Here is a 12,433-nt window from a genome sequence, read left to right on the forward strand (position 1 = left end):
CACCTCATCCCCGTTAGAGAGCAGGAGGGGGATGTAGCAACCGAATGGAGAGAGGAGGTTGTCGAAGTCGTTCACCCTTGTCGTCGGTGCGTCGCTGTCCCTCGTGACGGTTCTGCTTGCTTTTTGGACGCCACACGAGCAAAACGGTGGGCCCGGACCATGAGATAACAGGTTAAGTTGGTCATTTGGGCCAGGTGCAACAGATTAAGCAACAAATTATGCTACATGAAAAAAGATAGTCTTGTTTCTGCGTTTTATGTAACAAATGCCACAAACCATGGCGCTAGATGCAATTTCCTCTCTGATTTCCGAAATCTGTTCTTCACTCTCGATTGTCAAGCTGCATGCACGCAGGTGCCCCCATGCTGCATGTGATGCGGCGTCCTCTATTTGTCCTGGATGGAAGGAAACGAAGGAAATACGTACAAGAGGATCAGACAGGGGATCGGCGGTGTGTTGGCAGCTACAGTTGGCAGTTGTACACTGAATCCTGGCAAGGCCATGTCAGGATCAGGAACGCGCGGCCGCTTTGCACAAAAATGGCGGCCTGGACGGCGTTAACTCGCGCGCTGGCGCCCACGCTACGACGGACCCGAAAGCGTTGGAAGCAAAAGCAGCAGCAGGTTGCGGTTTTGGAGCACTGTAGCTACCTGTCCTCGCGAAATCGAACCCAGCACCCCTTCGTGTATGTGCAGCCGTATCGTCCTTTTAATTTCTCTCTATATCTCACTCGCTCTCCATGGAGTACAGAGTCAGTAGTGAGTGAGGGAGTAAATTTTTGCGTTGCCTCTTTGGTGCTTGATCTGATCGAGCTGTTTGCTGCAGGGGAGAAGAGATGCGGGACAGCGAGAGTGTATGGGCAGGGCAGAGTGGATCGAGATGAAATCGCCTGCCATTTTTACAGTTTTCAGCTGGAGAATGGGTGACGGTGAGAGAGCTTTTTCGTTTTTTAACTAACGCAGGCAGTGCACGCGTATCTCACTCGCTCCCGCCCGCCGGCCGACTCCCGCCCCCTACCTACATTCTAGCTACAAAGTGCGAGCTCTCGTGTCAGTGTCACGATCATGGCCATTTCCTCCGTTGCCGGTGCGCTTCCCCAGGCTATCTAGCTAGCTAGCTGATCACAATTCACAAGCAGATTTGCATGGCTTCGTCTGCGATGATTGGCCGCGAGCGCGGGAAGCATGAAGACGGTGCGGTGGCGCCGGGGCGGCGGAGGTTCCAAGCCGGCAGTGAAGAGGAGGAGGAGCCGACGACGGCGACCGCGGGGTGTAGGTGCCGGTCGTGCGCGGCGGTGGCGGTGGCGGACTGCGTGGCGCTGGGGTGCTGCCCGTGCGCCGTGGTCGGCTTGCTGGGCCTGGCGCTCGTCAGGGCGCCGCTCGCCGTCGGCAGGCGCTTGATCAGGAGGAGGAGGCGCGCGCTGCTGCGCGGGAAGCGGGTGCGCGACGTGGCCGCCGCCACCGTGACCGGCGACTGCGTACGGGCGAAGGGCGTGGAGAAGGAGGTGCCCGGCGTCGTCGGCGGCGTGGAGACACTGACGGCGACCACAGGAGGCGATGTGGTCGTGGCGCCGGGCGGCGATGATCACGAGGCGGAGCTGGCGTGGCTGGAGGAGATGTACAGGACGGGACGCTGGGGCTTCGGCCGCGTCTCCTTCTCGGCCAAGACCCCCTGAACTGCTCGCAGGCCCGCCGTTGCCTCGCGTACGTGCACGCCGGCGGCGTAGCTGGGCCGTCGGAGCAGAAGGTGGCGGCGGATTAACTTCCGAAGTGTTCTTGACTTCTTTGTTAGTAGTATATATCTTGTAGCCTAGTTTGTTTACGTACGTAGTATACTAGTATATCCCCGGTGCATCGCGCATGTACGTGCGGCGCGCACCGTCTAATCTAGTCTATGTATCTACATGGAGATGGGATGGGTGCCGCGGTTTTTTCTCGCGCACGATTTCTCAATCTAGTAACACTGAATCGATCGCCATTGTTTTTCCTACCAAAGCATGGTTGATCTGAATTGCGCTCATGTCTCGCTTTTGACGAATTTGACAGATTCTCCTCGATCGCATGCTACTTTCTCATCGCTTCTTCCTTCTGCCAATTATTTCTCTCATGTTTTTTCTAGAGGAAAGCTCCTGTTTTTTCGTTGTGAGAGTGCTGCAGCTAACTCTCAAAAGTCTGTTTACCACCCCAAAGTAGTAGGTTCGGAACGTTTTTCACCTCGATCTTTATTTCTGGTATATCTAGCTAAAAGCATATCCAAGGGATGGTGTAAAAATAGGGCGCCGGAGCGCGGATAGAGATTTTGTACATATGGACATCAGTGATTCCTTTTTTTAATAATTTAAAATCATATTTCTATTTTTCAGAAAAATCTAAAAATAAATTATGATGTAGCAAGTATTGTATCTCACAAACGTGTAAACATTCAGCTGGAAATAATGTGTATTTTAGGCTTTTTGTGTAGCTTAGAAAATAAAACATTTGTAACTGAGATTTTGTACGTTAGTGGGATACATCAGCAGCTTCTTTTAGAATTTTGTTACATATATTTTTTACACACATAAATATAATTTTTGAATTTTTTAATACAATGAGAGCAGGATCCAAAATCACTTTTCGGCGGGAGCGCCAAGTATATTGGAAATATCTGTTTTTCTATTTTTTTTCACATGATATCTGTTTTTTTCTTGAGTCAATTGGAAATGTCTGTTTTTTAGACAATTGGGCCGCGGCCCGCACCGCACAGCGTCCGATCTGGGCCGCGGCCCGTTTGTACGCCAGCAGCACTCCAGGACTTTCCATCTCTTTTTTTTCAAAGTGTACGCCCACACAGCGTCCGACCTGGGCCGTGGCCCGTTTGTGCGCCAGCAGCACTCCAGGAGTCCAGGTCTTTGCGCCTCGTTTTGTCTAAAAAAATCCGTAAATTCCAGAATAATAGTTGTCTTTCAGTTTTATCAAAAATATTGCACCGTTCCAAAAACTTCATGCCGAAGATGAGAGGGACTAGTCATCCACAACAAAGACACAACAAAGACGGCTAGTGACGCAACCGACGTGGCAGGCAGAATCGTTCATGTCATGGATAACAAGCCTAGCGGGTATAGACCAGGATGATAGGGATCTTTAACAAAATTCTCCTTGTTGGTCTAATGCTTGATAAAAAAAAGGTGAAACTTAAGAAACACATCATTGCTAAGTGTAAGTTTATGAATGAACAAAAGATTTTCAGAAGCACTACGAACATGTAGAACATTATTAAGATGCAAAGAATCACGAGGGGTGCACGATATTGAATGGTCAATATGAATTATTTTCATACCGTTTACCTTCAGTCCTGCGAAGACAATCACGGCCTTGTGCTTGTCATGAGTGGAAAGCTTGTTTAACTGCGATGTGATGTGATATGTGGCGTCAATGAAAGAGTACATGTTTATGTCAACACCACATAAAGCGGCATGGACAGGCTTGTCGTCACGATCACCATCATCATTAGAATCATCACGGTAGTGCCACCAGCAATCACCAATGGGATGGCTGTGAATCTTGCACATTTGGTAAGTAAAGTCAACGAAAGGTGTATGTGCGACCACGTCGACGTCGTTGGCCTCCGTCATCACGGCAGCGACCTCCATCATCATCATCTCGGCGACATCCTCCATCATCATCGTGCCGTCTTCCGTCCCAACCACCATCACGACGACCACCATCTTCAAGTCAATGCTCATCATGATCATTTGTGCATCCACGGCGGCCATCACAGTCACACCGTGCAACGTTGGCCGAAGAGGGAAAATCGTCACAAATCTGGCAGGTCTCGACCAACATCTTGTGGCGCTTGTCATGAGAGGATATCTAACCAAAGAGATCGGAGAGAGTGGTACCCGATGCAATAATAACCGATTTTAGTATCGAGTGAGTTGTATTCTGCGTCGAGACCATTGAGAATGTATCCGATGAGCTCGTCTTCATCGATTGGTTTTTGACAGCATGGAGTTCGGAACTGAACCCTTTCATCTTGGCAAAGAACTGTGTCGTCGTCATATCTAGTTTCTTTGTGTTGTTGAGGGTCGTACGCAAACATGGTGTTGATAGTGGCCCAGATTTCAGGAGATCTCGAGGCCAATGACATGAGCGAGCACATCAAGGGGGAACGAGTTGACGAGGTAGCTCACCACCTTATGGTTCTGTCTGGTCCAATCAACATAGGCTAGATTCTCTGTGGTTTTCTTTGTCTTTTATGCATCCACAACCTCTAGATGATGGGTCCAGGTGACATCGCTGTCGTCGAGCGAGCTGACCAAGGACCCTCCAGAATAGGAAGTTCCCCATCGTGGGTTTTTGCAAGGGTGGAGACCCCAGAGCAACGGCTAGGGTGGTGCTCGATGAAGAAGGCGACGCCATGGATGCTAGGAGGGATGGATGGAGTTTTGGTTTTTTTGTTTTGTTTTATGGTTTTGTGTTGTAGGTCGGTGTAGGTGGCGGCTAGATCATGGTGAGGGGAGCTATGATACCATGTGAAATTCTTAGCGTAGGCGGAAACGATGATCCCGATAGGGATCTCGGGTGCGGTTTATACAGTGTGAAAAAAGCCCTATACGTGGCACTTACATATAGGTACGTATATACAGGTAAAATACTACTCCCTCCGTTCCTGAATATAAGCCATATAGTTTTCTGAGAAAAATTCAATAATATAGGCTTTAGTGGGAGGCACCACTTGTATGGACTTTTTTTAGGGATTGGATTATATTTTGTTATCTTATGCAAAGGCATTTATTTTCTCACGTCGAATATATAGGGATAATCCCGTCCAAACCTGGTCTAATTTTCTCTCAATATACGTTCTTTAATTTTCGTGCCAAAAACTATACGACTTATATTTAGAGAAATGGAGGAAGTATTGTATACGTAGAGAGATTACATATGTCTAACAAGTACTTCACGTAGGACCAGAGCATGATATACCGGCAAGGAGTCGAGGCCACCACTCTCCTTTTGGTGTGTGCGTATGTGTGGAGGATAGGTAGGTCATACCATCTGTGCTCGACACAAATGACACGATCACACCAGCAGAAGGCGAGCTGGATATATACATGCACAAAAAAGCTTACGCAAAACCAAACCAGTGCAGAAACAAGACATAGGCACATGGACACGATCCAGAAATTCCATTACGCTGTACTCCACTGGGATTCCTGCTCTCCAGCTTGCATTCTTATTCCGTCCCGTTCCGTTCGTTCAGCCGCCACGTGTCGCGGCGTCTGTGGCCACACTCACTCGCTCACCAACCGACCAACCAGCTCCCCCGAATCGCTGACGAGGCAACGGCAATGCGGATCCGGGCCCACCCGTCGGCGACACCGAGGGCTGGACGGGGTCCCACGCTTTTGCGTGCGACGCGCAGCGCAACCGCCTGTTCCCGTGGCCGCGCGCGCATCGCATCGCATCGATCGTCCCTTTTTATCTCCGCCGCCCGCGCACACGGCACCCGGAGAACGACGCAACCGAGCCATGGCGGACGAGAGCGACGGCGCGGCCGTGGAGAGCCCTCGAGAAGATCCCGAGACTGTCATCTCTCAAGACGAAGAGGAGGAGGAGGACGACGAGGGGTTCACCTTCGCCCCTCCGACGCGCCTGCCGGGCGGCGGCGCGTTCGGCGACGGCCGCGTGATCGGGCACGTGTACCCGGTCTTCGGTCGCCCGCGTTCGCCGCCTCCGACGCAGCAGCCTGAGGAGGAGGAGGCGGGCACGGCGACCGTGAGGGTGCCGCTGCGGCAGCTCCTCCTGGCGGAGCGCGGCTCATCCTCCCCGTCGAGACAAGAACGCCCGGACGACGAAGACGGAGACGATCTCGACGGGGTGCCGGCGGAGACGTACTGCCTGTGGTCCCCGGGGACATCGCCCTCCGCGTCCTCGTCCCCGGCGCAGTTCCCGAAGAGCGGGTCGACGGGGTCGGTCCTGCGGTGGCGCCAGCGGCTGCAGGTCGGGCGGAGCCACAGCGACGGCAAGGAGAAGTTCGTGTTCCTGCAGGAGGATGCGGCCGGATCCTCATCCTCCTCCGGGCGCAACGGGAGAGCTGGCGGCGAGTCGCCCGGCGGTATCCATAGCTGGAGCTACTACGGCAGAGGCAGGGGAAGCGGCAGGGGGAGCCGCAGGTCGTCGCCGGCGACGTTCCTCCCGTACAAGCAGGACCTCGTCGGGCTCTTCGCCAACGCCAGCGCCCTCCGCCGGAGCTACCACCCCTTCTAACCGTCCCTGGATGTGGAGCAAATGGGATTAGAGACCCCAGTAGTCCTAGCCGTAAACGATGGATACTAGGTGCTGTGCGACTCGACCCGTGCTGTTTCTTCTTTCTCTTTCGGATTGTGATCATATACGGCAGTGTGTAGAATTCGTTGCTCTGTTCGCGTACATAATAGCTGATAGATCTAATCCAAGAATTACAGCCGAGTTCTGTAGATAATTTTTTTTTCTTCAGTCGCAAGTTGTTGCGGCAGATTCTCTGCAGTTTAAGATTCAGAATCAGAAACTGATGAGCACCCAATTCCATGACGCGTCAATCTCACTTTATCTCTTACGAACAGTTGGCATGATCATAATCCCGTATTACCAGTTGGCAAATTCTCTGTAGTTTAAGTTTATAACTGAGTTATCACTTGTGAACGTTTCAGTTGCAAGTTGCCGTGACAGATGCTCTGCAGTTCAAGCGTCAGGCAGAGAAACTGAAACCCAACATTTCCAAACGCATCCTCTTCCTTCATCTCTAAGCTGTTGGCGTAATTAATCTCTTAATAAGAGTATTGATTAAGCAAACGCAACAAGCTGCAGTTGAGGTGTACAAGCTGTGCACTGTACAGTTTAATTAAAGCCTGAAGGAGGAGCCATTATGCAGGAATATGATCATGACATCAGGCTGGAGGTTGGGTCAGGCTGGTCGTTGGCCGCGTCGACCTTATCGGTGCTCACCTACTCTTCCTTCCCCGAACTTTACTCTTTAGATTAGAGGAGCTAATTAACCAGTTAGATGAGTTAGGCTCGTAGTCACGCTCTATCTCGGTTCGGATCAACATGAGAGTAGCGGCAGCTAGAATTTGCAGTTTTGAGAGAGAGGTCGACATGGACAGGAGCTAGCTAGGCAAGGCAAGGAAACATCATGGGTACATTTGGAATACCATAGTTTCCTTTTGCCAAGAAAAAAATATGTTGCACTTTTTTTGTAGACGGTTAAAACAGTACTTTTCTCCTCTTAGAAGACTAGTGGGCTTGACTTTCCTATTGGGACTAGTGGGCTTGACTTTTCTGTTCGGACTAAAAGGTTAGCGGTCCGATCCATTCCAGACATCCATTGCGTCTCATTTAGTTTGTTTGGGTCAGCATGTGGAGACAAAATCAAAATATACCGTCTCTCTTGTTAGCGGGCCAACATATTTTGGTCCACACTGGCCTTTCGCCTCATGTTTTCCCATTTTCACCCAATTGCCTCACTTGAATAGAAAATAATAATGTTGCAACTAAATTAATTTAAATAGTATAGACGCAACATAGTTCACAACCAATGTAGTCCACCAAATAAATAACATAGTTCACACACAAAAACAAATAAAATGTGATGAGATGACTACTGGTTTTCTGCTAATTTAGACTGATGCTCAATCAAATATGCTTGATGTCGATCGTGAATATGGGAATCACACATCTAATGATGCACATGCAGGAACACCTCAAACTTTGATAGCCTAGGCTGCGGCGCAACCAATCCAGCCCTTGGTCAAGGAGGCCTTCATCATGTTCATCCTCAGCGATCATGTGCAACATGATTGAACAAGCATCATCACCTACCATATTGTCTTAACGCTTCATGTTCTAGCAGGGTGCCAAACAATATCTCACCGAGATTAGAGCACACCAAATGCATGTTCCACATCCACCTGCAAGCCTCTTGTAGTTTTGCAAACCTCTTCTTCTCTTCTTCGGGAACATGGATTGTCTTCACAAGTGTAGACTAGTTGGGATAGATGACATCTGCTAGATAATAGGCATTGTTGTATGCATGACCATTGATCTCATAGTGAATCAATGGAGCATTGCCTTTTGCAAGCCTAAAGCATATCTAAGAGTGCTGGAGCACGTTGATGCCATTGTGAGAACCTGCCATGTCGAAGAAAGAGTGCCAAATCTTTAGATCATGCGATGCAATAGCTTCGAGAATGGTCGTGTATCCATCAATATGCCCTCTATGTTGCCCATGCCATGCAAAAAAACAGTTCTTCCACTCCCAATGCATTCAACATATGCTTCCAATCATCCCAGAAATCTCTTGCCTCGCTAATCAATAAAAATCGGGCCATGCCATCAACATTTGGCTATCTCAAGTAAATATCGTCGAACACCACAATCACGACTTTGCAGAACTTGTACATCAATTCAAGGCATGTTGTCTCGCTCATTCACAAATACTCATCAACAAGATCACCGGCAAGAATGCGAATAGCTGCATAACATTTTTTGGTATGAGGAGAAGCCGAGCTTACCGCCGACATCGGGCTTGCATTTGAAGTACGAGTCATGGTCCCTCATGCCTTCTAGAATAGTGAAGGACAACTTCCTTGACATCGGATAGTGGCACCGGAATATGTGTTCCAGATTGATTGGATTGGTAGAATGGAAGTAGTCTTCGTAGATTCTTTAGTGCCAAACACAAACATGCAAATAGAACTTAAACATTATCCGGGGTTCAGTCAATCACAAACTATGAGGGGGGATGAGGTGGTTCTTAGAGATGGAGATGGTAATGATGATGGTGCTGATGGAGATGTTGATGGAGAGGCCTCCCGAAGTGGTGATGACGATGGCGTCGATTTTCCCCTCACCGGAGGCTCCGGTGCTGCAGGATATGTCCTCTCCCGGAGTAGGAGAGGACTTTCGCCTCCGCCACTGCCTTTGTAAATAGTGATAAAAATGTGGCGTAGGTTTTCTGATAAGATGGAGGCATCTATAAAAAGGAGGATCCAAGACGACGCTTGAGGCCGAAACGGGCTTGGGTGGTGCGCCCACCTGGCCTCTTTCGGGCCTCGTGGCTCCCCTCTAGTGCTTCTTGGGCCCACGGTCTTTCTCTTGATGAAAAACGGATCAAGTATTTTCCTTTAATTTTTAGGCGTCTAGAAGGTCCCAAAACATCAAAATACGAAAAAAGAGGTTTTCTGCCTCCCAGAAATTAAATATCAATGAAAGGGACTTTGTAGGAAAGTCCCATAAATCAACTAAAATGCATAAATAATGATAGATGGTGCAATGTATCATTCAAAACAGATCAAATAAGTCACTATATGTAAAATGCACGTACCAATGATGAAGATCTTGACCGCTTACAGATGGAACACCTTCCGTGGTTGTACTTTGCTTGATGAAGTATCACGGATTGCTCGCACATAATCCAATATGGGAAAGATTCTTCTTCGGCACATCTTCGCGTATCCATGTCCACCATTTGGATGGCAAGCTCTATCGTCATCCATCTTCTTGAATGCACACCATTTCTTTTTTTCTTCATATTGTTGATGTCTTGAAGATGCACATGGCATATCACTCCGTCTTCTTCTTCTTCAAGGCATACTTATCACTTGATCTTCTTTGTTTTCTTCTTCTTGCAACCTTGAAACCAAAGTATGGTTAAAGCATTGCCTATGGAAAAAACCTATAAGATAAACTCAATGCAAACGTTAGTTCCATAGGGATTGTCATAAATTACCAAAACCACACAAGGGGCTCCATGCGCTTTCAACCGTGCCTTGAACAGCTCCGCCACCGGACACAGCTCCCCCGCCCCTGCCTCCCTGGACTTGAAGGATCGAGGCTCTCTCGTGCTTGCGAGTGATGGAAGAGAAAGAGGAGATCGATCGGACATATAGCAGCGCAGGCTGAGGAGGAGGAAGGAGGAGAGGTAGCAGCGCAGACAGTGACAAAAGTAACATAGGCGGCGTCAAGAGAGTACATATCTTTAATGATGTAGTTGATAGAAACATAGTTGCTTGCTTCCATCATTATAAGTTACAAATATTTGATGAGGTCTTGGTAGAACCGTAGTTTAGATGAATCATATATTTTGTGAAACTTCTACTTTCCTATAGTGCACTACATGCCTTGATCCTAGAGACTCATTTAGCAGCTTTGATCATGAGAAGCTAGTTGAGCTTGCAACTATATACTATGTCGATTTCTCTTCACATGATTGCTATCTCTTGGTTCACGAACTCAACATATATATTGATATGATGAAGAGAAGTCCTGAATATATGGATTGTGATTGTTTGAGTGGTCTTGCTCTCAAGTTGGTTGAAACAAGACAATATTTGGTATTTCCGTTGGTCTACCGCAGTACCGCCTTAGTACACTTGCGTTGGCATTATCCATGGCAACAACATCAATGGACAAGATTTCTCGGGCATGAACATTATAATGACAGATCTTTGAAACAAGATAGGTGATGGCTTCCTCGATGATTTGATGGTTTGCTATGTTGAGAGAGAGCCATTTGCAAAAATTGATGACAAGAAGATTATGCTAAGTTTTCATTCCTAACCTCAACAATTTTTATCTTGCTAGGATGAATACAACTTAATGGTATTACGATCCCATTTTATCAAAATGTAGAACTATATTATACTTGTGCTAAAATTTGAACTCATAATTTTGTCAGGTTGAGATCGTATGGTGACACCCAATTGAGAAACCCGACTACCCAAGTCCTAGGAGTTCATGTTAGTAGTTTCTAAGTCATTTTTATGGGATTTTCATTTTGTTTATAGTTGTACTTTATTAATTATGAAAAGTATATCTTAGTGAACCATTTGTTTTAACTTGCTTTTGTGGCTAAAAGAATTTAGACTTATAAGTTCGACCTTGCTCATCTCAATTCCTTGCACCACCGCTATTTCCCAATCCACTGTTGGGCAGACCACCGGCTACCATCGCCCTTCGTGATATATGCTTTTGTGGGATTTGTATGTACTCCCTCTGTCATCCCACGAAGGTTGTCTACATGGAGGCCATGTAGATACATCTAAATTATACAACTTTTGTGGAACAAAAGGGTACATGTAGATGATCTGATGCTGGTTCTTCTTGTTCTCTTGTGTGCTATTTCCAATAGATGCAGACTGTACCAAATGGCTAGATACATCTAAATTTTAATAATTTTTGGATAGCTTTAATGGGACGGTGGAGTATGTCGGACAACGCTCTTCAGTTTGAGAGTTATGTTTGGACCCAGATCCGTCCGAACCGTCCGATATACAGCGATCAACGTTTGATGTCCGACTCCAAGATAGAGTTGTAGGCGACTGGCTTTGGTATAAGAAAGGTGCACGTGGTTCCGGCACGAGAGGAGCTGAGCCACCCTGCCATTGGACGCGAGCGGGAGAAGTAGCAAGAGCATGGACGAAGACGACGGCGATTTCACCTTCGCCGTAGCCGCGCCTTTGGCAGGCAGCGACGGGATCTTCCCCGGCGACCGGCGGATAGGTGCCGGCCGGATGTACCCGGTCTTCGGCCGGCCGAGGTCGCCGCCGCGACAGCAGGCTCCAGAGCAGGAGCCAGAGACGACGACGGCCACCGCACGAGTGCCGCTTGGGCGGGTCCTACTGGTGGACCGAGGACGAGCAGGAGCAGCGCAGCCCCCCTACGACGAGGAGCCGGAGAAGACCTGCTACTGCTCGTGGTGTCCCGGGTTGTCGGCGGCGGCCAAGCCGGCAACGCGCTGCCGAAAAAGCGGCTCCACGGGGTCGCTCCTGCGGTGGAGTCAGCGGCTCCTCGGACGGAGCCACAGCGACGGCAAGGAGAAGTTCGTGTTCTTGGACGCCGCGGGCCCCTCCGGCTCCGAGCGCAAGGCGGGCGGCGGCGGCCATGTGACTGCGTGGAGCTATTACGCGAAGGCGGGCGCCGGCGGCAGCAACCATGGCGGGCGGCGGAGGTCGTTCCTCCCGTACAGGCAGGACCTCGTGGGGTTTTTCGCCAGCCCCACCGCGTTCCGTCGGAGCTATCACCCGTTTTGACGTACTGAATTACTGGTCGCTACTTCTTTTCCTTTTTTTTTTTTGCGCAGAAAAGGAAATTATATTAAAGTCCAGTTCTTACAGAAAGACCCAGAAACAAAGCCAGAAATACAAAGAAGACCCCTGGATCCCGATGAAGAAGACGAGCTCGATGCCGCCGGTGGCGCGCCGCCGCCGCTGCACCCCTTGATGGCTTGGATCAGGTGCAGCCCCTCCGCGGACGGGAAGTCGCCGGTCGCCAGCTCCTGAGAACTTACACCGCCGCACCCCACCTCCATCGCCGGACTCCTCATAACCTCCTTCTCCTTATTCTTGGAACTCCGGCTCGACCGCCACGCCGCCGCCGGTGAGGGCTTGACAAACTCGACGGATCCGCGGATCCGTGAG

General features: G+C 49.2%; 3 protein-coding genes across 3 annotated transcripts; all 3 read left to right on the forward strand.

Annotated features, from left to right (window-relative positions):
* The first annotated feature begins 818 nt into the window (after positions 1 to 818).
* Positions 819 to 1,983, forward strand: LOC127327509 (uncharacterized). Its single transcript, XM_051354289.2, has one exon. The coding sequence runs from the start codon at positions 1,145 to 1,147 to the stop codon at positions 1,673 to 1,675; it is 531 nt and encodes a 176-aa protein (XP_051210249.1). The 5' UTR covers positions 819 to 1,144; the 3' UTR covers positions 1,676 to 1,983.
* A 3,477-nt stretch (positions 1,984 to 5,460) lies between these two features.
* LOC127327690 (uncharacterized) lies at positions 5,461 to 6,548 on the forward strand. The gene has a single exon (XM_051354477.1). The coding sequence runs from the start codon at positions 5,508 to 5,510 to the stop codon at positions 6,243 to 6,245; it is 738 nt and encodes a 245-aa protein (XP_051210437.1). The 5' UTR covers positions 5,461 to 5,507; the 3' UTR covers positions 6,246 to 6,548.
* A 4,861-nt stretch (positions 6,549 to 11,409) lies between these two features.
* LOC127327516 (uncharacterized) lies at positions 11,410 to 12,055 on the forward strand. The gene has a single exon (XM_051354300.2). The coding sequence runs from the start codon at positions 11,429 to 11,431 to the stop codon at positions 12,044 to 12,046; it is 618 nt and encodes a 205-aa protein (XP_051210260.1). The 5' UTR covers positions 11,410 to 11,428; the 3' UTR covers positions 12,047 to 12,055.
* Positions 12,056 to 12,433: the final 378 nt, after the last annotated feature.

This window comes from Lolium perenne, chromosome 1, assembly GCF_019359855.2.
Source record: "Lolium perenne isolate Kyuss_39 chromosome 1, Kyuss_2.0, whole genome shotgun sequence".
Lineage (NCBI taxonomy): Eukaryota > Viridiplantae > Streptophyta > Magnoliopsida > Poales > Poaceae > Lolium > Lolium perenne.